At 59.8% G+C, this 26129-nt stretch overlaps 1 protein-coding gene across 34 annotated transcripts in view; it reads right to left on the reverse strand.

Moving 5' to 3' along the window:
- Positions 1-2249: 2249 nt before the first annotated feature.
- NRXN2 (neurexin 2) overlaps positions 2250-26129 on the reverse strand; it is a 109515-nt gene continuing 85635 nt past the window's right edge. For 17 of the 34 annotated variants that reach the window (XM_058689499.1, XM_058689490.1, XM_058689489.1 and 14 more), the window contains 5 exons: positions 25399-25570; positions 20969-21058; positions 17263-17588; positions 14862-14940; positions 2250-3633 (listed from right to left, as the gene is read on the reverse strand). In XM_058689499.1, coding sequence (XP_058545482.1) covers positions 2747-3633; positions 14862-14940; positions 17263-17588; positions 20969-21058; positions 25399-25570 — 1554 coding nt within the window. In that variant the 3' untranslated portion in view covers positions 2250-2746. The remainder of the gene's footprint in view (positions 3634-14861; positions 14941-17262; positions 17589-20968; positions 21059-25398; positions 25571-26129) is intronic. The other 17 variants (XM_058689507.1, XM_058689505.1, XM_058689504.1 and 14 more) reach the window with 5 other exon arrangements.

Genomic DNA, 26129 nt, shown 5'->3' on the forward strand with positions numbered 1-26129 from the left:
AGAAATTTCTAGAATAAGAATGAATTTCTAGAAATTCTGGAATAGGAATTTAGAATTTCTGGAATAGACAAATAGAATTTCTAGAAACTTCTGGAAGAAGAACGTTCCCTTCTTGACACCAAGGAACTCCTGCCTGCCTCTATTGGTTTTCTTTGGCCAGTGACGATGGGGCGGGGGAACCTGAGATAAATTTCCATCCCTCGGGCAAACAGAACAGTAGCGGAAGACGTGAGCACAAGGCCACGGCCAGCACAGGGACAGGATGTCCTGGCCAGACCACCCCAATTCAGGGCCTCCCCCCCAGGCTTCCACAGGGGGTTACAGCTGACCTCAGGCTCCTAGGCTGTGAGCAGCTGGGCAGAAAGAAGCAGGACCCATGCCTCCCCCCAGGTGGCTGGTTCAGGAGGGCAAGGAGAGGCCTGGTCTATGGAAATCCACAGCAGCTCCTGGAGAACCCGCTCTCCCACCAGTGACAGGACTCTGGGGCAGGGCTCTCAAAGGCCCCTGGGGGCACACCCCAGGGTAAGGAGGATCCTGAAACAAAAAAGCTTCATCCCAGGATGGAAGGAAGGACGAGGAGGTGAGGTTCCTGTGGACATCAAGCCCAAAGACCTGGCAGATGCCCAGGCCTAAACATGGACCAGACTTGCGAACTGGAAAATGCCACAAGAATGGGCTGGCCAGCAACAGAGCCACCTGTGGATGGGAGCAGCTTCAAGTGGCCCAGGGCGATGGCGAGCCAAGGGCACCAAGAGAGCAGAACCAAGAGAGGGGAGCAAGATCCACCAAGCAGAAAGTGGAGGAGACCTGCGTGACAGAAGCACGGCTGAGTCAGGGCTCACGTGCCCAGCGGCATGGCGATCCCAAACTGCCACCTGGGAGAGGAAGACCATCCACCCTCCTCTCTCCCGAGGACGCTGGCACCTAACCCTCACCTAAGAGTTTCAAATCCAGACCCATCTCTCCGCGTGTTTGGGACCGTGGGCTTGTTCAGGGTCTCCATGAAGGAGCAAACGCCCTAGGATGAAGCTTCACTTCTATCTACAGCTGCAAGAGCTGCCCACAGTCAGCCCGCGAGCAGCGTAGACTGGGGCAGTGTAGACCGGGGCCCGGGAGGGGGTGGGTAGGCGGGGCGGCAGAGATTAGGTTCCAAATCCCTAGAGATGCAGAAAAAGCAGAGACCCTGGAGTTGGGCGGAACTGGGGGCAAATGTGCACTCAGCCACTGGAGCCCTGGCCACCCAGGAACACCACCACCTTCCCCAAGGGCTGTAGCAAGACCCCAGCAGCCCCCAGAGGCGTGGGCCCGTTGTGGCCACTAGGGGGCAACACGATGCTCTCGCCTCTGGTGATTTGATCACCTCCAGAGCTCAGGTGGGTGGGCTCAGCCAAGACCACAGACCAGCTGCTTACCTGGCCCGATCCTGGGGCCAGGAGGGACATGGGGGTGAGACAAAGACAAGCCGCCCCCCAGGAGCCCAAAGCCATGCTCGGCCCAAATCTTTGGAGGCTACTTACCAGCTCTCATGGGCCGCAATTCGGGCCCAGACCCCAGGCCAGAGCCAGGACCAATGTCCCAACGGTACCCACCCGGAAAAAACTGCACAGGACCGTTGGATTTGGAAAGTTTTTGTTTTCTTTTCCCACACATTTCCGGGGTTGGGGTGTTTTCCAAGACTCAGACACATTTGTTAACAAAGAGAGAAAAAAAACTGGGGGAGCAGGGAGCCCGTGGGCAGAGAAGTGACCCCAGCAGTCAGCGGGCGATGCCTCGCTCTCTCTCTTCCCTGGTGCCCGCGCCCCACGGGTGCCACAGGCTGCTGCTCGCGGTATCTAGATTATTTGTCTTTAATATATATCTGCATTTGCCTTTCCCCTCCCACCCGCCCCCCACCCCTGCTCCTCCAGCAGCTTCCCCATCAATGCACGTCGCCCGGCGGCACACAACAGAACAGGCCTTCGTCGGCCCGAGCCCCTTCCCTGGGCGGCACCAGGCAAGCGCCTCCTCCTGGTGGGCGGAGTCGGGGCGCTCGGGGCAACTCCCACTGCCCCGCCCGGCCCCGCCCCCCCACGCTGGGCCGCTCGGCCCACCCGCCCGCCCTTCTCCCACCGACTCTGGAAACCCAAGGGTAGGAAAGGAAGGGAGAAACCAGACACGCGAGAAAAGAAGTGGAGAGAGGGAGGGTGGGGACAGAGAGACACAGCAAGCCTGGGATGGGGGCCGGAGGGCTTGGGAGGAGAAGGAAGGCAGGAGGGACAGAGGGCAGAAGAAAAATTGCGGGAAATTAAACAGGACGAGGAGTGGACACTTTACAAAACCCCCAGCCTTCCTTCCCGCCCAACCCCACCAAAATAAAACTACCCCCCCTTAAAAAAATAAATCAACCCAGGGCTGTGAGCACGTGCCCTGCCCGGCAGGCGCAGGGCTGAGAGGGACAGACAGCCCCCGGGACTGACGGTGCCGCCGCACCCGACGGCAGGAGGAAGGGGACGAGCACGGGGTTTCCTTTTCTGTTTTTCTTTTTTCCTTCTTTCTTTTTTTCTTTCTTTCTTCCCTCTTTTTCTTTTCTTTCTTTTTTTTTTTTTTCCTTTTTTTTTTTTTTTTTTTTTTTGCGTTTCCTCTTCGTGAGAGAAGTCTGAGGCAGCCAGGGAGCGGGTCCCCAGAGCCCCCGGCGGGGAGAGGGCCGCACCCGCCTCCCGGGGCCGTCCCGGGAGGGGCAGCTGGCAGTGGGGCGCGGTGCCGGGGCTCACACGTAGTACTCCTTGTCTTTGTTCTTCTTGGCCTTGCTGGGCGTCTTGGGAGCGGCCGGGGCCTTCTCTTTGACCACTGCCCCATTGCTCTGGGCCGAGTTACTGATGTAGTTCCGGCTCTGGTCCACCTGGTAGGAGCCCTCGTCGCGGTTGCGGTACTTGTACATGGCATAGAGGAGGATGAGGATACAGAGCGCCGCGGCCGCCACGATGCCCACCACCATGCCTGTGGTGCTGCTGGACTCCCGGATCACCTCCACCGCGCCGGGCGGGCCCCGCTCCCCGGGCCCCGTGGGGTTGGCTGTGGGCAGATGGGGGAAGCCGGGGGCGGAGGTCACGCCCGGGCGCAGGGGCGGGGGCCTCCGCGGCTCGAAGGACGTGGGGGCCCCAGGCCCCAGGGGCGGGTTCTCCAGCAGGGGCTGCAGCGGGTCTCGGTGGTTCATTTTGCCCGCGGGCAGGTTGGGGGCCGGGGCGGAGGGGGCCAGCAGCACCCCGGGGGCGCCCGTGGCCCCATCTGTCCTGAGGTGGGGCCGGGGAGCGGGTTTGCGGGGTGAGAGGAGGGTGGTGCGGTCCGTGACCAGGGGAAAGGTGGTGTAAAAGTCCTCGTCGTCCGTGGGGGGGAGGCTGGAGTCAAAGACCTCCCCGGACGCAAAGCCCGAGGCCTCGATGGGCTCTTCGCAGTCGCTGTCGTCCTGCTCGGCCTGGCACGGGCCCCCGGCGGGCGGGCGGCGGGCCGCGGGTGGGGGCAAGGTGTCTTGGGTGGCGCCCACGCCCGTGAGGAAGGGATAGAAGGTGGGGGGTGGGGGCACGAAGGGGGATCGGGTGGCCACGGGAGGGGGGTCTAAGGAGTCCTCCGTGATAATGGGCAATATTAACTCTCCTCCTAGAACAAGAGAGAGAAGAGAGAAGAGAGGGTGTCAGCGAGGGCCCAGGGCGCAGGCGGCTGGCACAGAGAGAGAAACAACAGCCTCACACACCCAAATCGGTTCCAATTGGCTTTGGCGGAGACTAGAGCGGGCTGGGCCCGCCCGCCAGCCTGCCGGCGCGCTGCGCTTTAAGCGGGCAGCGGCTCGGATGCCCTGGGCACCCCACGCACGGGCTCTGCGGCTCACTGGGTTTTGGTCTTTTGTTTGTCTTAAGAAACCAAAAGGAACAGAAAGGAAAGGAAATCGAAAAGAAACGGAAAAAAAAAAAACTCTACTGGTTTAAGGCTTAAAAACAGATAACAAGAGCAGCATTTAAACAAACCTAACAACAATATCTTTTAGGGTTTTTTTTTTTCTAGATTTTTCTCTTTTTTTGCTTTTGTTTTTTTTTTTTTTCTTTTGTTTTTTAAAAAAGAAGATAGCATACCACGGAATTCAGGCAACTTACATCAACAAATAGGCCGTGTGATTTTAGCATGAAGAAAAAAATTACAAACAGAGCTGTGTAAGCGGGTTCTCCCGGAAAAAATAAGAAAAAACAACTTTTCCGTACAACGTTTTCTGTCTATCTGTTTGGTATCTCCCTCCCTCGCTCTTCTCTCCCTCTGGACATCTTGCTTCCTCCTGTACGCTCTCTCGCCTCCCTCACTTGTGCCCTCTCCCCCTCGTTAAACACAAACCTAAGATCTGCACAGTGCAGGCTCACTTGGGGAAACTGTTACCACCACTTGGTGACAGCATGGGAGGAAGGAGGGAGCAGTGGGAAGGAGGGCTTGGGGGAAAGGGAGGTACTGGCAGCTATGGAGGAATCGATACATGGGTGAGAGGACTTGAGGGGGGGGGGGGATGGTCATGGGAAGCAGCTTTGAAGGTTAATTGCAGGCTGGCCATGGGAAGAAGAGAAAACTGAGGTGGGAGGTGACAAAGTCCACGAGAAAGAGTGGGCAAGGAGGGGACAGGCTGGAGGAGGGTCTTGTAGCATAGGACTCTGGGAGAGGGTGTGAGAAGCCCTGTGGAGGCAGGGAGGTGGGAAGGCGGTGGGGGGGGGGGAGGGAAGGAGGGACGGAGGGAGGGAGGGAGGTGGACAGGAACACACGACTCCTGCGCTAACCCTAATTCCCCAACTTCCTCTTTCTTTACCCTCCACCTCTGACCCCCACTGGCTTCCCCCCTCCCCCTCCCCAGAACCCCCATGGGCCGCCAGGACCTGACCAGGGCTTGACTGCCTCTGGCCCTCTTATTATTCTTAAAACAATAATAAAACAACGGAAAGAAGAAGAAAGCAAAAAAAGAAAAGAAAATACATACACAGCCATCTGGGAAGGAAGCACTTGCTAATATAGGGCCCGGGGTGGGGGTGGGGGGGGACTAGTCGGGAAGGTTGGGGGGCGGTGATTAGGTCTCCTCCCTTTCTCCCTTAGGTCTATTAACTGGTACCCTGGGCATAAACTGCAATTCCCATCAGCCCCAAAGGGTGAGAACTACAACTCCCATTAGCCCTTGGAGCCGGGGGAGGGGTGGGGCACAGACTGCAATTCCCATCAGACCCGGGGTCAACAACTTGACAACCCTCATCAGCCCACTGCCCCTCTGGCAAATACTGCATCCCACTGGTGTGGGGTAGATCCAGCTGGAGTCTAGGTCTAGGAGGCTCTAGGTCTAGGTCTAGGTCTGGGAGGGCTCTCTCCTCTTAGAGGGACACCTCTGGGCCTGGTTGGGGCTGGAGATTTCCTCTCTAGCTCGTCCTACACCCAAGCCCTGCCCCCATCTGAGTGCTTCTCCCTGGTCTCTGCAGGGCATGGTTTTCACAGATCGGGCCCTAAGCCCCCTATCCCCTCCAGAGGAAGCACCCCGGGGGCTCCACTCCCAGGCCCTGCCTGCCCCACTGCAGCCACGGCCGGCCATGTGTCACTGCCACATCTTGGCGTCTCTTTTCCTGCTCCCTGCCCCTAAGCCTGCTCTCCTGCTCCTGCTCCCTAAGCCTCTGTGTCTGTTGATCCTTCCGATCCCAAGCTCCGACAAAATCTGGCAGAGCTGTCCTTGGCCACCCTAGCCTGCCACAGCCAAGATCTTGCCATTGAACTCGTAGCCTTGCCTAGCTCCCCAGGCTGCTCCTCCCACCAGGCTCCCATCTCCCCCGGGGCCAGGGCTCACCTGCACCCCACATTGTGAAGCCCCAGGGCACCTGGCCCTCCAGGGGCTCAGCCACACTGAAAAACTGAGCCCAAAGCAGACAAGCATGTTCTGTGGAGCTGGGACCGTCCAAAGTTAGCTTTTTATGGAAGAGGATGCTGAGGCCCGGGGTGGGGAGGACTTCCCAAGGTCACTCGGTGTCTGCATCAGGCAAGGTGAACAAATGGACTCTCCAGTCCTTTCTGTGGCTCTCAGAGACCAGGGAAGGGTCAAGTTCTCACAAGGAGCCTGGCAAGGCCTGATTCATCCTCCCCATGCCTGCAGTAATCTGTTTGACTCTTGGCTTGTTAACCTGGGAGGCCACAGACCTGTTCTGTCATTAATTACTGTGTGACCACGGACAAGATTCTGTCACGCTCTGGGCCTCAGCTTCCTCATCTATAAAATTAGGGCATTGGGCTCCAGGCCCAGGGTGAGGCCAAGGTCTGGCTCTTGTGGACCTCCTGCCTGTGGATGAATAATTGATCTCCCCATCCCCTCCTGAGCCCTGGACCCACCATGGATGGCCCAGCACCCTGGTCCCTGGGTAAAGGGCACATTCAGCTCCCAGCTCTTAGGGGGAGGCTGGCAGCCTGTGTCCTGTCACGGCACAGTTCCTCTCCCTGCTGGGCCACACCACCGGCCCTCTTCCTGACCTTTGCCTTCCGTTCAGAACACCTCGCCCCTGCTAATATTTCACTCGTGCTTCGAGTCCGGCCAAATACCTCCTCTCCCAAGAAAGGCCTCTGGTTTGGGCTCACTGCTAGGGAAGGTTCAAGGCCTAGCACCCAGGACTGGGCCTGGTGCGGGGGATCATCGTGTTTTGACCAAGGGAAGGGGAGGAATACTCACCAGGCATTTCCTCTGGGCCCGGCCAGGCTAGGTATCTGGGGATGGGGTGGGAGCCCCTCACGGGCCAGAACAACTGGGTTTTGAACACCCTTCCTCCCCTGACCCACACAGAGCAGCACTGCTGAGTTCGGCCTGTGCAGTTCCCCCTGTGCAGCGTCTCCCAGGCTCCAGAGCCCTCCCAGGCCTGGTCACCTTGACTCTCGCCCCTGCCCTTCAACCCCAGCTGTGTCCTGGCCTCCATATCTGGGTCTCAGCCCCATCCCTGTGTCCCCAGCTTCTCTGGGAGCTTTCCTTGGGCCCTTCTCTGTCCAAGGCTTTGACAGCGTCTCCTGAGGGTGTCCCACCCTCACCCACATCCTCCACACCACCACAACTGCCCCTCGGTGCCCCCTTCTCATGGCCCTGCACCCCAGCCTCCGTCTCCTCACCCCACAGCTCCTGCTGTCCCCACAAGATAACACGCTGTCAAGACCCCGCGCTGTCTTCCTTCCCCCACATTCGATCAAAGCCGAACTGGCTCTGTGGCAGGCAAGCCGCATGTAACATAGGGCACTGGGTTTCCCTGGGGTCGTTCACTGGTCCAGGGTCCAGCGAGCTTGTCCTGGCGAGGAGTTAGCAGGCTCTGGAGGAAGGGAGGACCCCTCAGAGACTCCTCACTGTGAAAGTCCAACCAGGGGCTCCCCTTCCCACTGGGCGTTTGAGGAAGACTTGGGGTGCCTGGGACCCCGGGTCCAGCTCTACAAGGCTGTACATTGGGATGGGGTGCTCCCGGGAGTCTGAGAAGGACCCTAGGCAGCTTCCCGCCCCTCCCCCACCTCAGGCTGCTACAGCACTTGGGAAAAATACTCACAGGAGCACGGATCACAGAAGCCCCCCCACCCCCCACCCAACTCCTAAGTTGAATGCCAGGACTTGTCAGTCCCACTTACTAAAGAGAATTCCATTCTGGCCAAGGAGACCAGCAAGCTGAGCCCTTTCTGCCTTCAGGGCACAGCGACTCCTGACCGGAAATGTACCCAAGAACCCCATTCCCACCCAAGCAGGACGTGCCTACTCCCAAAAGAGCACCTAGCACTGAGGTTGGGTGTCACAGACTGAGCAATCGGCTGGCTGAGGCCCCGTCCGCCAGCGCGGGGTGCCTGCCCAGGCTGTGACGGCAAGAAAGCCACTAGCCCACAGGGCGTTTCGTGTGGGTTCGCAAAAAGGCAGCCCCTCAGTGTGGCCACAGACCTGCACGCACACTTGGCGAATAGCTTCTCTTTACACAATTAGAAAAAGGTACTCTGGCTTCCTGGAGGCCACGGCCCTGCTCCAGGGACCAGGACACGCAGCTTCGTGAGCAGAGAGCACTGGCTAGATTTCAGCCCTTACTCACCTGTTCCAGTAGACAACAACCTGTGCCCAGCTGCGTGCAGTGACCTGGAAGATGGCGCCCCGCCCCACCCGGAAACACCAGCGCAGCCAATGGCAAGCGTCAAGGCGGATTCAAGGTCAGAGCGGATGCGTATCGGGTGTGTGTGTGTGTGTGTGTGTGTGTGTGCAGGAACGCACCCCTCAGAGTCTGTTCCTGTGCACCTGGGCATCGTGTGCACACGAACCTCAACGGATCTGAGCACATGAGCGTCAGGGAATGTGCACAGACGTGTGCGTGTAAGCGAGCCCCTGGCTGTGCCTGGGTCCACCCGCTTCTGAGCCTGGGTCTGAACTCCTGTGCGCATGCGTGAATGCCCCACCGCGAGCCCGTGAGCCTGCCCCCGTGGGTCCCAGCGTGGGAGGCAGGCCTCTGTGAATGCCTCTTTCCCCAAACTCATGGTCTCCTTCTCCTGGGCTGCAAGACTACATTTCCCAGCACCCCTTACAAGTAGGTGTGGCCGTATGACTGAGCAGGGGCCGCTGCCAGTAGCCGCCCATGAGTCTCCCGGGTGCGGGTGGGTGCGGGTGCGTGCCCTTTCCCCTCCTTCCAGGGACCTCGCAAACTGCCTGCTGAGTACGGAGGAGCTACAGGGATGGAAGGAGGCTGGATTCCCAAAGCGCCCCTTGGGGTGGAGCCACCTGCTGATGGGGAAGCCCCCTGGTGGGCTTTCACTTGAGTGAGATGCTTCCCTGGAAGAAACCACTGAGATCTGGGGGTTATCTGTTACAGAAACACATGTTGCCTTCACAAGTACGGATGCCGAACCAGACCTGTGTGCCCCCAAAACCCGTGGGCTTCAGGTAACAAGCCAGGGAAAGGGCTGGAAAGATGAAGCAGCGTACGATGCGGGACATTGGGTTCCAGCCTCTGCTTGTGATGCCCTACGGGGCAGAGCGTGCGCCGGCGGAGGCTGAGGCCCCAAGGGAACGTGCCAGGAAAGTTGGGGTGACGATGCCGCCTTTTCCTTTCGGCTTTCGGTAATGCATCATAAGAAGACTGAGTTAGGCAAGAGTGAGTGGGGGCTTTGCAAGCAGAGACGAAGGCAACAGAGACAGCCCGGAAACACGGGGCTTGCCAAGCGTCCAGAGAGCCGATGCTTCCAAACTACAAATCGCGAGAGAGACCAAAGATGGCTGTGAGGGACAATGACCCCGTGAGACGTCTACCTGCACAAGGAGGCCTCGGCCTCGCCTCACAGATCAGATGGAGGGTGTGGCCTCCCCACCTGCTGTTTCGAAGGCCTTCAGAAGCGTCATCGCTAAATGAAGAGACAGGCTCTGAACCCATGATCAGAGCAACACGGAAATAGACGGGCTTCGCAAGTGTGTCTGGGAAAGAACTCTGAGGGCAGCCGCTTTGACTGCTGGAGCCTGAGAAACCACCTCTGGGCCCCCAAATATGCAGGGGCAGGAAGTGGGCCGAGTCCCCAAGGAGGACGTTTTCCCAACACCCACTTCCGAGGAGGCCACGGAGGATAAGAACCGGGAGGCCCTTCACAGAGGCAGCACCAGGGCCACAAACCAAGGAGAGGGAGTTTCTCGAAGACAGTAGAGGACGGGGGTTAAGGAAGAAAGTTCCCCACCGCAGGGGTGGAGTCTCACCCACTGCAGGGGGGGCTGGATTTCCTCAAGGCTTAGAACTAGGGGTCTTGGGGGGTTTTCCATTCTTCTCTTTTTTTGCATGACAGGTTTTACTGTGATAGCTGACTCTGGCCCACTGGGTTCGGGGCGGGGCTGAGCTTGTGGTCCGTGAGATCGATTACCCTTTTAGTTCACGGGGATCCAGACCACATGTGGACACCCAGGAGCAAGTCTGGACCCAACCAAGTGGGCCGCCATCTCCCAGACACCCTCCCCTTTGCGGTGACAGCCCTGAGGGGGTGAGGCTTCAGGGTGTCTCCCTTGGGGGGGGGGGGAGGCGTGCTCTGCGGGTGTGAGAAAGAGTGAAATGGACTGTTGGTGACCCAGAGGCCACACTGGACACAGAAATCGCTAGCTGGTCTGCTCACCGCATCTGTTTCTGCTTCCTCCCCGGGGGCACGGCAAGGCCATACCTCCCAGCCTTCCTGGAAGCTGAGCCGGGGCCAGGAGACTGAGCTCCGGATGGCCGCGGGCAGAATCGGCGCAAGCAACGAGCGCCCCTCTCCACCCTGGCCAGTAGAACCCACCCGCGCGTGACCCCACCGTGGGTCACCTTCCGCAACTCGGGACCTCACCTGGTGGGGACCGTGTGGCTTCCAGACGGAAGGCCAGGCCCTGGGCGAGGGCTTGTGGAGGAGAAATAAATTTCTACGTATTAAACCACAGGTGCTGTGGAGGTGATCTATCATGGCAAGTGGTGTTATCTTAAGAAACTCTGGAATGTGAGCTCATTTGTGCTTCTGTGAATTCTGAGCTAGATGTGTGGGTCTGAGCGCGTGCGCCCGCGTCTGTGGGATCCGGCCTCTGAGGGTCTCCCGTACGTATGCATGGGCGCAAAGCCTCCGAAGGGTCGTGCCCACACGGGGTAAGCGCAAGAGCTGGGTCTGTGGGTCTGAGTCACGTGGGGGGCTTACATGAATCTGAGTGCTCGCGCATGTGTGTGCCCTCGGGGGTCTGAACAGCGGCATGTGCTCACCTGCGTGTGAACACAGAGGCATGTGTTTTATTGGGTCTGAACACGTATGTGCGGCCCGAGGATACGAGCCCATCTGTGAGCAGCTCATGTGGACATCTGAGCATACGAGTAAGGGCATCGGTATCCGTGGGTGCCCGTGCGGGCCAGTGTAGACGTGTGTGTGTGTGTGTGTGTGTGTGTGTGTGTGTGCGCGTGCGCGTGTAAACACCACTGCAGGACTCCGTACGAGTGTGTATGCCTTGAAGGGTCCGACCATGTGTATGTCTCCAAGCATGGGTGAATCTGAATGTACGTGTCTCTGAGTGTGTGCGCGTGTGTGCGCGTGCCTCTGAACACGTGGGTATGAATGTAAGCATGAGCCTCTGTCTGAGCTAAGGCGGAGCTCTGAGGGTCCCCTCTCACAGGGCAATAGGAGGGCTGCAGGTGCGGGCGTAAACAACCGTGTGAACGTGTGTGGACCCCTGGGTCTGGGTGCACACAGCCTACCTCTGAGAACGTGCCCACGTGCGGGTCTCAGCACACAGGTGCCTTCTGCGTGCACACGGGCGTGGCTCTGTGGCGTGGCACCTGGGAGCCCAAGCCTATGTGGGTGTTTTGGGAGCCCCAAGCGCACGGATGGGAAAGCGAACTTGCTGAACACGCTCTGAATATGCATGCGTCTCTGTTAAGACCTGGCACCTGTATGGGTTTGTGCGAACTTACTGGCAGGACACGGGAGGCCCGAACATGAGTGTGGACTTGGGTGGAGCCATGACACGCGGCTGTATGGGTTTGTGCTTCTGTGGGTCTCGGTAGCCGTGTGTCTGTGTGTTACGGACGACACGTGTCTCTTTAGATCTAAGCGTGTGTGCGCCTCCTTTGGTCTGAGGCGCGAACGGCCTGTGACCGTCCAGGTTTGGACGTATTCACACCTGTGCAAGTGGGTGTGCGTGAGCTTGCCGGTAGATCCCTAAGTGTATGTGCACGGATGTACGTGCGTGCGCCCCTGCTCAGACACGTGTGCACGCATGTAAACGTGTGCCGCTGTGGATCTGAGTCCGTGTGCGCCCTTCCTCGGTGCCTCAAGGGGTGCAAACTCAGATCCCCACAGGGCACCATACCCTAATGTGCGGGTCAGGCTGGCGAAGACAGCGAGGGGTGGTGGGCCACATTCCCCACGATGCAGAGCACGCCCCCGCTGAAGGCACTCCCTCTCAAAAGAATGAAAACATGGTGCCCATCAATCCATACCCTTCTTTGACTGGCTTGCCAACCTCACGTGAAATAACCGTGTTGGACGATGATCTCACCGAGCTACGGGAAGGAGGAGTGGGGCCTGGGGTCTGGGAAGGGGCCCAAGTGGAGAGGAAGGGTGGAAAGCGAGTGGGGATGATCCCAGGCTTGACATCTGGACCCAGGGAGGGGGATCTGGCAGGTGGGAGGGATGCCAACGGCCTGGGGTCCCTGGGGTCGGTCCCTGGGTAGCCACTGTCTCTAGCCAGGCTGCCTCCTCCTCTAACACTGACCTCGGAGCCCAAGGAGGCCCGGCCCTGTGCTAGAGAACAGCCTCCCTGCACCCGGGGCACAAGAGGGCCTCTGGCTGGAGTCCCCTTTCTCGGTAGATGGGGCGGGTGGCATGGTCTAGATCAGCCTGAGGGGCTCTGGAGTCATCTTGGTCTTTGCCTGGCCTCCCATCAGGATAAAACTCCAACCTGAAGCATATGGGACGGGTGTGCGTATGGAAATACACACACGTGCCACGCACACCTGGGGGAGAACCTCTGGCTTCTGTCGGTCTCCTCTGGAGGCTTATGCGTACACTCTGCCCTTATTTTCAAAGCCCGGTGCCAGGCTGTCCACCAGCCTCTCCCTAACCTCCCCCCCACCAACTGGCTTCTAGTCCTCCTCTACCCTCCACCCTCCCCTCAGGGGCTTGGCCCTCTGATCCAGGGAGGGCGGCCAACCTGCCTACCTCAGCTCCCCTTTACTCCCTCGTCCCAACACAGCCTAAGGGAGCTCGGCCAACCGGTGCACGCACTCAGCGACTTAGCCTCCGTCACATCCAGGCCCCTGACAAGACTCCAGGTGGCGGCTGGCAAGTTCGAACCTCGGGGAGTGTGTGGCCCCGGTGTGGCCCAGTATGCACTGCCTGTCCCTGCGGGTGGCCGTGTGGCCCCACACTCCCCTCCACGGGGTCCAGGGAGAGCAGACCCCTCCTCTCATCCCACAGTCCCTCCCCCCCACCCCCCGGAGTGAGCACATGCGTGCAAACACATGTGATGGGGCCAAGTGCTCTTTTCTCAAGACCCACACAGCCCTGTGTCCCCGGAGTCCTATCCCAGGGCTCTCTCATGGAGCTGATCATCACGGCCCCTTTCGGCAGGTCCGGGCTAGGGGAGCTGCTTCCGTATACGGGAAACCCCAGTAACTGACTGGGTAGAGGAGGTAAAGCAGGGTTGAGGGGGAGAGTGCTGCGTGGAAGCTGCCAGATGCCCAGAACCTCCCAAAGCAACGGCAGAGCATGAAGGTGTGTCCCTGAGCTGAGATCGCCTAGTGGGATGCAGCCAGATGGCCCCCCCCCCCCCACCAGCAGAGGGGCCTCCCCGCAGTGGACAGCGTCTGTTCCAGAAAGCACCAGCTCTCGGCTGTGGATGGGGAGGCCTTTGCAGCCCAACAGCCTGCAGCTCCCCCACGCGCCTCAGGGCCCTGGACCACCAAACAACGCTCTTCAGCTCTGGCCTGTGGGGCCTGGGGGCCTGTGCCCCGGCTCTCCCCCTACCATTGGTCTCTGGAACCTGAGCCTCTGCCCCAAGGCTCCGTGGTGTCTCTTGCTCTCCCCACACTCCTTCCATGGTTGCAGCCTACCCTCAGCTTGAGCGTCTCCTCTGGGACTGGCAGACCGCCCCCCCGCCAGGCTGGATTCACAAGCTATGCCCCCAGTGAGACTGCCCCCCCCCCGACCCCATCACGGTCGCCAACCCCGCAGGCATCTGCCCCAACCTCCAGAGCCCAGGTGCTACCCACTGCAAGGTAACCAGAAGTTTCTGGAAACCCAAGCAAGGGATGAGGTTCCCACAAGCTCATCCAGGCCACCACCGGATCCCACGATCCCTTCCTGGGAAATCTGGCCACATTCAGTCCTTCCTCCGTTCCCGCTGCCAGGCGTAAGCACCAGGACCTCAGCTCCTCAGGACCCCAGCTCCTCCCCCTGGCTCCTCTCAGCCACCCCCAATCTGCTCAGCTGAGCAGCCCTCGCACCCACTATGCCACTCCATACCCCGCACTTCTCAGTTGGCACTCAAGGCCCACCCTTGCTTTGCCAACCTGGTCTCTCGCTGGGGCCGAGCCCAGCTCTCCAGCTGGAAGGATCCAGCAGAGGCCTGGAATGCCACCCCCGGGAAGCCTTTCCTCCCAGCACCTGCTCTCCTGTTAGAGCAACTGCCCCTCTAGAAATCTAGACCAGACCTCAGGTCCCAAGCTCCTCAGGGGTCACATGTCTGGCTAGGGGCACATCTCCTACCCTGCCCTGCCCCAGCCCACTCACTGCCTGGCACAGAGCTGCCGTGTGGTATGACTGCCCCAACTTGGCCTGGCAGAGTGTCTGGCCACCTCCCTGAGACTGGGAATGAGGAGGGTTCTGGATCCAGCGGAGGTCTCCTCTACTACTGACCCAGGGAAAATCAGGCCTCAGGGACTGATGGGAGTTGCAGTTCTGGACCCAAGAGCTGATGGGAGTTGTAGTTCTGGACTCAAGAGCTGATGGGAGTTGTAGTTCCTAGGCCTGCGCTCCCGCTCCTACCCCACCCCCAGCTCGCACCCCATAAAGACTCATGGGAGCTGTAGTTATTCATCTTTCTCGGGGAAAAGTCCCCCTCTTTCCCTCCCAGCATTCCTTGGCCCTCAACCCCAGGATCCCAAGCTAAGGACCTCACTAACTCGGAGGGCTGGGGTACCAAAAGGCCAGAAACGGCCTTGCCAGAGGGACAATTGGAGGGACCTGGAGGGGAATGGCAGGAAGGCAGAGGAAGCTATCAGGGCAAGTGAAGGCCTGGCAGCAGGCCCTGTGGGCTTGGGCCAGGTGGCAGGGACAGTCGCCCCCCTCCCATCAGCGTCACCCGGGCCCGGGGCAGGGGAGGGGGGAAAGGCACTCACCAGTACTGGGCTCACACTCCTCCAGGTCCTCGTCGTCACTCGGACACTCAGCAGAGGCCACCAAGAGGTCATCTGTGTTCTGGGGGCGAGAGGAAGGGTGGGGCGGGGGGGAGAAGAAGGTTCGCGGGTGGGTCAACAGGTCCCAAAGCCACCTCTTGAGTGGGACCACACAGGAGACGGCTCCTGGGCTAAGACACACACCCTGGCCCGTGGTTGGATGGCCGCCGAGGGCCTCCCCCCGGATGTGCAGAGCGAGGCTGGACACCACCCGCCCTGCAGCAGCTGCCCAGCTCCTGGGGGTCGGTGAGCCAGCACATGTGTCTTTTATTTCTAGGAAGCCAGGGAGGCTGGACGTTGGACCTGGGGGTGCAGGGCTGGAGCAAGGGGGCCCCGGGGCAGGGGGGAGATAAGGCGTGGGGGCCACCGGAGGCCAGCACAGGCAGAGACGGGGAGCAGGGCCTAGGGTGGGGGGTTGGGAGGGGTGGTTCTTGGCTCCACCCTCACTACCCCCCCCCCACCCCCATCTCTCTCCCAGTCCCCTTCCCAGAGCCCGGAACCAGGCTGCACACAGTAATTAGGGCTGTGGTTGCCATGACAACTGGAGACGACTTTGTCAGCATTTTCTCTCCTCCTGATTGCAGAGAAAGAGAATCCCCAAGATGAGCGAAATGTAAGGGGCGGGGAGGGGAGTGCGCTCAGGGTGCGCTGGGGAGGAGACCCAAGCGGGGAAACCCAGAGTCCAGGCGGGAAGGGAGCCCAGGAGACTGCGGGATGTGGGGAGAAGGCTGCTGAAGGCCAAGGGTGGGAGGAGTCTGGGGTGGGGAGGGGTGCCTCTTCTCCACCCTGCCCCTCCCCCCACCCCCTCATCTTCAGATCGCTGATTTTCCTTCTGCACCCTGGCCCCTCAGCACGAGTCCGTCCTGCGGGGGCTTCTCCAGCATAGCTGTGGCCCCTAGGGCCCCCCCACCTCCCTTCCACCTGGATGGCCTGCCCATCCCCTTCCCACTGAGACTGGTGGGCCTCTCTTGCCCATGGGCGCCGGGCACTGTCACTGTCCAATCTTGGGTAGGGCCAGGCCTTTCTCCCGGGGCTCCCCGCTCCCTGGGGCGAGGTCTGGCATTCGGGTCCCCCAACTTCTCTTGGCAGCAAAGGCAGAGGGGAAGGGGGTGCAGACTTCTCGCTCGTGCCCGGATGAGGCCGTCAGCCAGTGCCAGGCCCCCCTACACACGGACTGGGAGGGAGGAGGGGATTTAGTGCTCATCGAGTCCGGCCCTCATTTACAGATGCTGAAGGCAGGCTGGCGGGGGACTCGGGGCGCGGCCCCCTGGCCGCCCCCCCCCCCTCGACCTCTCCCTCGCCCCGGGGAGGACAGCGCTCTCTCCAGGCACAGAGGCCCGACAGCCACGGGCAATGGGGGACAGAGGTGGCTCGGGCCGCGGGGCCAGGGTGATTAAATACGGTCTACCATGCCAGGTGTGATCCCTCCCTGGGCCGACAGTCATTGATGGCAAGAGCTAGAAAACTCAGCCAGGCCCCCAAGTTGCCTCTGTGAGTCACACGTGCTCCGTTGGCTTTTGGCACCAGCAAAGCCGGGCCTGTCCTGCCCCAGCACAGCCTCACCCCCAGGTACCACCCCCTCCAGGTATAAGAGAAGATAGACTCAAGTCACTTGGGCTTGACCTGATCTAGAGAGAGCACCTGAGCAGGCGAGGCAGGCAGTGTGGGGGGCGAAGCACCAGGCAACCGTCTGTACCCACACCCCCTCACACCCACAGCCATAGAGGGCACCGAGGCCTGCTACGTGGTGGCACCTGCTCAAGGTCGCAGGCGGAGGACGGGCTTGCGGTCCCCCTGCAAGGGCACCAGCAATCAGGGAGACGCCGCTCCGGGCCTCCACCAGCCTCCAGGGGCGGGGCCGCCACCAGCTGGGCTTCTAGCCCCTCCAGGGCCGTCACCTACGTGCCCTGCCCAGAGCCGTCCTGGCTCCATCCATCTCTCTCTCGCTGCCCACACAGCACTGGGCATGGCCTTTGTTATGGGGCAGGCAGATGGGCTCATTCCACCCTCACCCCAGTCCACACTTCCTCCGTCTTGGGTAGGGCGGTCTTGCCTGGTCTAGCTGGAGTACCAAACTCCCCCTTGGCCCTGGGAGTGGTCCCTAGAAACAGTGCCCACCCTCCCATATACAGCATCCCTGGTCACCAGGGCAAAGGCCGCTTCACGGAAGGAGACCTTTCCCACCTCACCTGAACCATCACTGTGACAAGGATGAGGTGGCAGGCCTCCGGGATCCCGCCAGACCCCCCAGGCCCTCTCCGGGGCGCCCCGGTGGCTACGTGGGCATCGGCCCTCTCCCCCAGCCAAAGTCTCACTCCTTGTCTGTCAGCCCAAAGGCCCTCACCTGGGTGGTGCTGTCCCTCAGTGTGGGGGAGCGGCCCCGGCGCGTGGTAGTGGTGGCCATGGTGGTGGTGGTCTCCATGATGGTGGTGGCCATGTCGGCCAGCAGGGTGGTGGCCGTGGTCTCCGCGCTGAGCAGCACGGACGGCCCCTCCCCCACCAGGCGCAGGTGGCCCTCGGTCCGCACATTGGGGTCGCTCTCGGCGGCCAGCGCCAGCACCTTAAGCCCATTGTAGTAGAGGCCGGACACCTGGCCCTGGAAGGGACGGCCCTGGTCCCGGCCCCCGATCTTGATGGCAGCCTGGCTGTTGAAGATGGTCAGCTGGCGGCCTGGCGGGCGGGGGGATTGGTAGGGGTGGCAGAGGAGGGACAGGCAGTGGGGAGAGATCAGAACAGGATGGGAGAACAGAGGGAAGCCAAGGGAAGGAAAGAGGAGTGGAGAGGGAAATCAGCAAGGGGGGGGGGGGGGGTAGGAGAAACGAGGAAGGGGCAGACACCAAAGGGAAAGTCCTTGTCAGCCACAGCCCCTAGCCCAGCCAGGTGGGGACCCCAGAGGGGGAGGGTCCCCAAGGCACGCATGGGCTGGGAAAGGGAGCCCAGCTCTCCCCTGTCCCCACCATGCTTATGCCTCTGGTATTCCCATCCCCCTCCCTCTCCTGCTCCAGGGGCATCGCCCCCCCCCTTCTTTCCCTTCCCTCAATTTGATCCCCATCTTCTCCCTCTGCTCCCCCAAACGTCCCACACCCAGTGTCCAGCCCCGAGCCATGGAGCCCTCGGAAGCAGCAGACAGAGCAGACAAAGAGGCAGAGACAGAGAAGGAGACTGCCAGGCTGAGTGGTCAGCGCGTGTCAAAGCAGAGTGGGAGGCGACACCGAGGTGCCAGAGGTCAGGACGGTGCGTGGGAGGAGGGCCGGCGTGCGTGAGGGCGACCTCGCTCTGCCCTGCCAGCCACCACCAAGCCCTCTGACCTCTGGCCAGGCTCCCCTCTCTCCTCCCCCCTCCAAGGCCCAGCCACTGCCCGGGGACCAGGCCCTGGAGAGCAGAGGCCTTCCTCCCCGCCAGGATGTGCAGGCACAGAGGTGGAAAACGTTAAAGGGACCTTGCTTCGCTCGCTGACAGCCCAAAAAACCGCTCCAGCTCCAATCTCGCTCCTCGCTCAGCAGTTACACCTCAGAATTCCCACCTGGGTGGGGTTTGGCGGTTCTTTTTGGTTTTAGTGGATCTGGGGGTCGGTTTAACCCTCTGAGTTTGTTGCTTTGGTTTGGTTTTTAGAAAAGACATTTATTATGTTTAAGTTTAGATTTAACTTTGGTTTTGGTGTTGCTTATTTGGGGGAAGCGGGGGGCAGAGGAACCACTACATTGCCCCCTGCCCCCGGGACCTTCAGCTGCTGACGCCGGGGGGGTGGGGGTGGTTTAAGACCTGGCTTAGCCCTTGTTAGCCTCTGGTTAGTGCCTCGTTAAAGATCTGGTTTAGAGTTAGGTGCCTGAAAGCCCTGCCCCCGAAACCTGGGCTGAGGACAGTCCGACTTGTGAAACACCCCTCTTTGGAAACACGGGTTCCCCGGGCCGCGCGGCCATCTGTCTGGCCTCTAGCCAGTGACTGGGCGCGGGGTGCGTCTGCCTGGCCCTCTGCTCAGCCTCTCCTCCTCCTCCGGTGCCCTCTGGCCGCCTGGCACCTTACTCAGCCCTGGACAGAGTCACCATCTTACAAAGGGGGCGGGGTGGGGGGGGGGGAGCCAGAGGCAACCAAAGCTGAGAACTAGTCAGTAGCAGCTGGAATACCAGACCCGGGGAAGCCCTTTAAGGACTATCTCCTCCCAAGATTATTCCCCGCCATAAGAATTAGGAGGAAAACGGAGAGGAAATGTGTATAGTGGTCAAACCAGTTTGGGAAGTGACCACTTCACCATGAAACAGCAGGTTTCTTTCTCTCTCACACGACTTCCCAGAACCTTTGTGAGACCAATGTCCATCTGCAGCTCCAAGAGGTGGACACGGGAGCCAGCACTTCCCAGGCTCATTTTGCCACAAATCTCTTTCTTGGGAAGCATCTCACGGGACTTAGGCTTCACCGGACATGGTTTGGAACTGGAAATTGATTCATTCGAGAAATATCTATCGCACACCCACCACATGCCAGATGCTGACAGTAAAAGCATCCCTCCAACAATGCCCAGATCTTGTTCTCAAATACCTTCCGCTTCCTTACTTCATCTCATTCTCCCCAGCACCCCTCGGGAGGTAGGCTGAGCGGGCTCGCTCTCCCTGTCCTTCTGGAAGTCTTGAGGCAACAGGTGCGCTCCCCCTTCCACACTCTGGGAAATACCAGAGCGTTTTGCCCCATCTTTCACTTTCCAGGAGAGGAAACTGAGGTCTCCAGAGAAGGGGTGACCACGCAGCTAGGAAAGGACGGCTGGGGTTCACCCTCACCTGATCTGCAAGCCCTGCTCCCTACCCACCCCCCGACCCACCAGGGCCCATCCAGCTCTGCCTCCTGGGGGGGTCACAAGTTGTCCCAGCCTCAGCCCAGGCTGCTCCCCTGGCCTCTCTGATTCTGGGAGAGGGAAGTGGGTGATTGAGAGGAAGCTACATAGGTTAGCGAACTTGGCCCCTGTGGCCCCGCCCGCCGTGAACTCCTCAAAGGGTTAAAGTTCGCCCCGCTGGAGACAGCAACCCAGTGCGGCTGGGGGCTGTAGGTTTTAGCGATGTCTGTTACAGTCCCTTTAACTTTTTGTCCTGTTACGGATTTATCACATCTGGTTATCAGCATGTTTAGTCCCCACTGGCTGTGTGGGGGGCTGGAGGTGACATCTGGGGGTTTTAGCTGGGGCAGGCCCCAGTGGACATTTAAAAGCACAGTTATCAGCTGGTTAGGTGGGGGTTTAACACTTCTACTGCCCCCCTAGAGTTTAGCCTTAGAGGTACAGAGCTCGCCCCCTCTCCGAAGGGAATGGGATGGCTTTGCCCTTGGCCCCAACTTCCCTTGGCGACAAGTGGCCTTCTCCCTCACACCCAGCAGTGCCTCGCTACATGTGGCCTCTCAGCTAGCCTGTTCTGTCTTCCTCATCAGCTCGGCACACACAGAAACCCTTGTGGGACACCTGCCCCTGCCCCTACCTCCTAGTAGGCCCCCTGCCCTCGCCTCTGCTCCTTCTAAGAGGCCTTCTGGACCAACGTGGGCCCATTCCAGAGACAGTGCCCCGGAGCCATTCTCTTGGGTGGGTCTTTCCAGTAGGATGGCAGGCCTTCACTCTTTCTTTTCCATCCTTCGAGGACCCTGGTGAAGCCTTCCTACCCTCCCTTTGGATCCTAGGATCAGCACTTCCTGCTTCCCAGAGCCTTCCTGCTCCTAAGTGCAGTGCAGGCTGCCCTGGCTGCTGGCCCTTTGGGAAACCTCCCTCCCCATCTGATCTGTGTTCCAGCCTGCTCTACCGGGATGGTCCAGGAATCCCATGGATTATCCCAGCCCATGCCAGGTTTGGAAGAAGCCCTCTTCTGAGAAAAACCCCACCCTTGTCCAAAACCACCCCTCTAAAGACACAGACTACTGACTCCAGAGGGGAAGGGGGCATCCCGGTGGGCAAATCAGTCCCTCGCTAAGGGGCGGGCGATGGGGAAGGCACGGTGGGGAAAGAGAGAGCTCTGCACCTTTAAGATAGTGTTTTTAAAGTTAATTAATTAATTAATTAATTAATTCTGGTTAATTACCTTTGTCGAGCAGCCACTCATCTACTACTCGACCAAGCCGGTAGGGGATTCTCTGTCTAGCAATCGCCAGGCGCTCGTTATCAAAGTTTCCTTGGAAAAGTTTAGAAAGACAGTAGGTTTCTCAGGCGGCGAAGTCCAAAGGAGTTAGAAAAGTAATTACGCGTTTCTCAGGAGACTCAGAGTAAGCAGCGACATCCAACGGAAAGGGGGGGAAGGTCCACCCAAGGCGGGAGAAGAAACGCTGGGTCCCCCGTCCTCCCGTGTCCCCTCCCTAGGCTCCCATCCGGAGCCGGCCCCACCCTGGGGGCAACGAGTGACCCAAAGAAAAAGACAGGGACATGGAAGAAAAGGAAAGGGGACCGAAAGAAAGAAAAGGCAGCTGGAAGATCAAAGGTCAGAGGTTAAACAGGTTTATTCTGTGCTCGGGCTGTGGTACCCACCTTCCTTCCCCATCCCGAAGTGGGGTGGGGGGGCAGGGAGGGGCATTTAGCGGGTTTAAGTTAGGGGGTGGGGGGGGCCTCGGTGGCCCAGCTGGTTACTGAGTTTAGAGGGTGGTTTAGAAGGGGGAGGGATGGGTTAAGTGGGGTTTATGCGGCATTTAGGGGGCGGCCCGGCACTCGCACTTAACAGTGAGGTTTAAACCGCTCCTCCAGGTATCCCGGCTCCCTGTACCTTCGGTGCTCAGCTCCTCGCTGCACCTTCTCTTGCCAGCCCCACCCCACCCCCCTACCCCACCAGCTTCCGCCTTAATCTCCGCCTCCTACGGGCTCTGCAGCCTTGTCAGCCTGCCCACCCTCCTGTCTGCCTGCCACCACCCACCCCAGGTGACACGCCACCCAGCAGCCCCACCCGCCCCCCCTGCCCTTCTCCACAGCCATCTCGCAGCCCCTGGCAGCCCTCTCCGCCTGCCCTGGGCCCCTCCCTACAGGTGCACCCAGCCCTGCCATCTCGGGCTCTCTTTCCCCATCTCAGTCGCATTCCAAGACCCTCAGACTCGTCTCTGCTCAGGTCCCTTTTCATTTCTGCCCTGGGGGCCCAGCTCAGCTCCTGACCCCTCTCACTCACTAGCCTTTCTCCTTCTAGCTCCTTTCCCCAATTCCCAACCCCGCCCCTCCTCAACCCTGCTGTGCCCACCTGTCCCTCTTTCCACTCACCATTGTCTAGTTCTTGGAGATGGGGAGGGAAGGGGTGTATATGTGTGTGTGGGGGGGGGGGGAGGAGAGGGAGAGGGAGAGGGAGAGGGAGGGAGAGTGAGCCTGTGGAAAGGGGTCTGTCAGTGTGCCTAGGAGTTGTGTGTTCCTCCCTGCATCCACAGGCTGTGGATTATTCCGGTCTGTAGCAGTGGAAGTAGAAATGATTTCCTTTGGGAATCTGGCCACTCTTCCCACTGAAACCACACACAGGGTTCAATAACGTGTTATGGGGGTGCTTTCCTGATCATCTCACACTGCACAGCTACACTCGCTGCCCGGTGAGACCGGGGCCGGGCCTGCGGTGGACCTCTCTCGTGAACAAGCACACCACGTGTTCATGCGTGCATGGCAGGTGCCTCCCTGGGTGCTTCTGGGGCAAATGAGACCTTGCCTTCCCTACAGATTTAGGTCGCTGGTGTTTTAAGTAAACAATAGACTGTTCACTCGTTTAGTCACTCAACAAACACATCTTGAGCATCTGCTCTGTTCCTGGGGCTGGGTATCAGAGATGCAAAGATGAGGGCCTGGCCTTTGCCCACAGGGGACCCCAGCCAAGCACGGGAGACTGGCAAGTGACCGGCGGTGTTCTTTGCTCCGTTAGAAGTGGCACAGGGCATCCCACCCTGAAGACAGGAGTGAGAGGGACTGAAGAAGACGCTGGAGGAGAGGTGAAGCGGCCAGAAGGGAGTCGGGCAGGGAAAGAAGGGAGTCGGGCAGGGAAAGCAGGGGCGGGCCATGCATGCAGGGGCAGGGAGGCAGGAGGGCAGGAAGCATTTAGGGACGTACCTACACTGGGATACTTGTGCGTGTGTCTGTGTGTGTGTGTGTCCGTGTATTTGTCCCTGTGTGTGTCCTGAGAGGAAGGGAAGAATGTACATCCTTCTCACTGAAGCACGTAACAATTCTAACCAAAGTTCTGTTTGTTGAGCGCCTCCTCTATACCATGCCATTCTGGCGCCTTCCTTGGGTCATCGGACAGAATTCTCTCAGTATTGCTATGAAGCGTGTATGATCCCTACCTCTCAGAGGTGGAAACAGATTCAGAGAGGCTGGACGACCCACCCAAGGCCACACAGCTTGTCATCAGGAGATCCAGGATTAAAAGTCTGGCCCTGCTGACTCAGAGTCCAAGAGCTGAGTCTCTGGGCTTCCGGAAAGTCTGGAAGGCCCAGGCTCTGGGCCCATGCACTCCACTAACCCAGCCTGCTTCGCATCGCTGGGGATGACACCTTCGGCTTTTGCAGACCATCCGCCCTCACGCTGCAGTCAGGGGACGGGCTGTCTTCCCCACCCCCAGCCAGGGTTCCCTGAGCAGAGGAAGGGCAGACACGAGTCCTCCAACCTGGCCTCTGGCCTGCTAGGCTCCGAGGGAAGAGTTCTGGACCCAAGTCATGGCTCAATGTGGTGAAACCTTCATGTTCTCCCAGCCCGGCTCTGTTCAGCCGAGGCCGATGTCCTCACTGCTACAAAGGTTGCCCTCGTGTGTGTGTGTGTGTATGTGTGTGTGTGTGTGTGTGTGAGAGAGAGACAGAGACAGAGACAGAGACAGAGACAGAGAGAGGAGACTGATGATCACAGGGCAGTCATACCTACACGGCCTGGCCTGTGCACGTGCCAGCCGTCACATGGGAGTGTCTGTGCACCTGCATGGCCCCATAGGCGCCCAGAAGAACCTTGGGGTAGGCTGGCACCCCTCTGCAGGACTCTCGTTTCCCTTACGTCTGTCTGACCATCCGAGTATTTGCAGTCAGCCGTGTGTCCGTGGTTGGCCTGTGTGTCCATCACCCTCTGTATTTCTGGGGTCACGTGGTTCTCTTTTTTTTCCAGAATGTTGGGGACAAGCCTGCGTGACTGGGAGCTGGGAATCTCCACCGGCGTCTTTACGACGGCGTAAGTGGGCCCGTGAGGGTGTGCACACCTGCACTTTTCCCTGTCCTTCTGCCCACGCCCTCCTCAGTCGGGGTGGGGCAGCCCCCGCCTCGGCTGTCACTTCTGCCTCGGAGAGGGACCGAGGCTGCACGTGCTCTCGCTTCTCCTCGGTCGCCCCCGTGCGTGTGACTATGCAGGGTCACTCAGCCATATTATACCTCCGCACGTCTACGTTTCTGCAGTGTTCCCCTGCAGTGGTTCTGTTTCCCCCACCCTCTCAATCTCCCGCACTGGGCTCTCTTCCTCTCCCTCCTGAGGCTCTGTCCACCTCTTCTCCCACTGGTTGGGTCTGTGCCACCACGTCTCCATATATCTCTCTGCCTCACTTGGGGAGCTGCCTCCGTCTTTGCTCTTGTCTCGGTGACTATTTCCATATCTCTCCATCACCCCTCCCCTGGCTGCCCCCTCACTCTGAGGCTCTTTCTCTGCCTCCTCATTCCTCCCATGTCCTCATCCCCTTCTCTCCCCGTGCTCCTCAGACCTTGGTTTGTCCTGGGCCACCACAGCTGTCACACTGTTGAAACTGGGTCTGGTTGCTGGGCTCACCCCTCCTAGACTGCAAGCTCCCTGCAAGCAGAGGCCGTGTCCTGCTCCCCGGTGTCTCTGGCACAGGACCTGATCCTAGTAGGTTGCCAGTGAAGGTTCGTGGAATGTGCTGGCACTCTTGTCATTTGGCCTTCTCTCCCTTTCACCATGTCCCCTATTCCCTGAGACACGAGTTCCTTTTCTCTGCATCTCTGTGGTCACTTCTCTTCCTTTATCTAGGTCTCCTGATATGGATCTGTGATCTGCTGTCTGTAGAGACCCGGGTTCGTTCCTTGGCTCTGTCCTTGGGAACAAGCCTGCCTCCTCGCCAAGATATATTCTGGGTTACTTATGGATCTTCTCTTTTTGGTTTCTGCATCTGCCTCCCCATTTCTGCCTGTCCCTCAATTCTAAACCTATTCTTTCCTCCATCGAGTCAGACTCTCCCTACTTCTCCCCTTCTTCCTCTTCTTTTCTCCCCCAGCTCCACCTGGGCCCTGGCCTCGCAGCCTTCCCAGCTCAGCTCTGCCCTTGCCCTCCTAGCCCACAAACTCCCACCACCGAGGACTAGCTCGCCCTTGCAAATCCCAACCTTTCTCTTTAGCCACGCCCCCGCCCGCGACCCAACTAGCCACGCGGTTCCCTCGGCCCCGCCCCCAGCCGGAAACATCTCCGCTTAGCCCCGCCCCGGTGCAGGCAGCGATCCTATCAGAGGCCGCCCTGCCCGCCCCGCCCCGCCCCGCCCCACCCACAGCGCCTCCTCCGCCCGCCGGCGCCGCCTACCTGCCGGGTACCGCTCATTGACCGGCCAGCTGTCCACCTGCAGGGTGGCGTTGCCGCCACTTCGAGTGAAGCGCACCACGTGGTATTTGCCGTCGCTCACGATGGCGTTGGGCTCGTCGATGGTAATGTCGTCCGTGCCCACGTTAAAGATCACCCCCACGGTGCCCTGGTCCTGGGGACAAGGAGGTAGAGGTGAGGAACCGGGAAGGAGTAACGGTTCACTCTTTCTAGAACACCTGTGACCACCACCGGCCCAGCTCCGTGGCACTTCACAGCTTTACAATGCACATCTCTCAGTCATGCCTTTGCTGGACAGTGTCACCTGCCCGAGGAGGCCGGTGAGCTTGCCTGCCCCCCACATGCAGCCAAGGGAGTGGGCCTGAGATCCAGAGAGGTGGGGGCCGCCATGGGGTACAGAGCCTGGACCGAGAGCACTTCCCCAAACCATACCGGCTTCTTGCCTTTTGGTTCATACAGAATATTCACAAATGTTTACAGGGCACCCATTCTGTGTGAGGGCCACTGAGCCCAGGCCCCAGGCAAGGTGACCGGGACTAAGTTGGGGACCAGTGGGAGCTCAGAGGGTGGAAACCTCTGTAGGGGACGACCAACAGAGAAGTCCACGGAAGCCAGCCCCGTGCCTGAGGAAAGTCTGGCCTCCCCACTCCCCGCCACCCCCAGCCTCAAGCCTCCCCTCCCCTGCATGCTCAGCACTGAGCGGGGCCCCTGGG

The sequence above is a fragment of the Neofelis nebulosa genome, chromosome 10, assembly GCF_028018385.1.
Source record: "Neofelis nebulosa isolate mNeoNeb1 chromosome 10, mNeoNeb1.pri, whole genome shotgun sequence".
NCBI classification, from domain to species: Eukaryota; Metazoa; Chordata; class Mammalia; order Carnivora; family Felidae; genus Neofelis; species Neofelis nebulosa.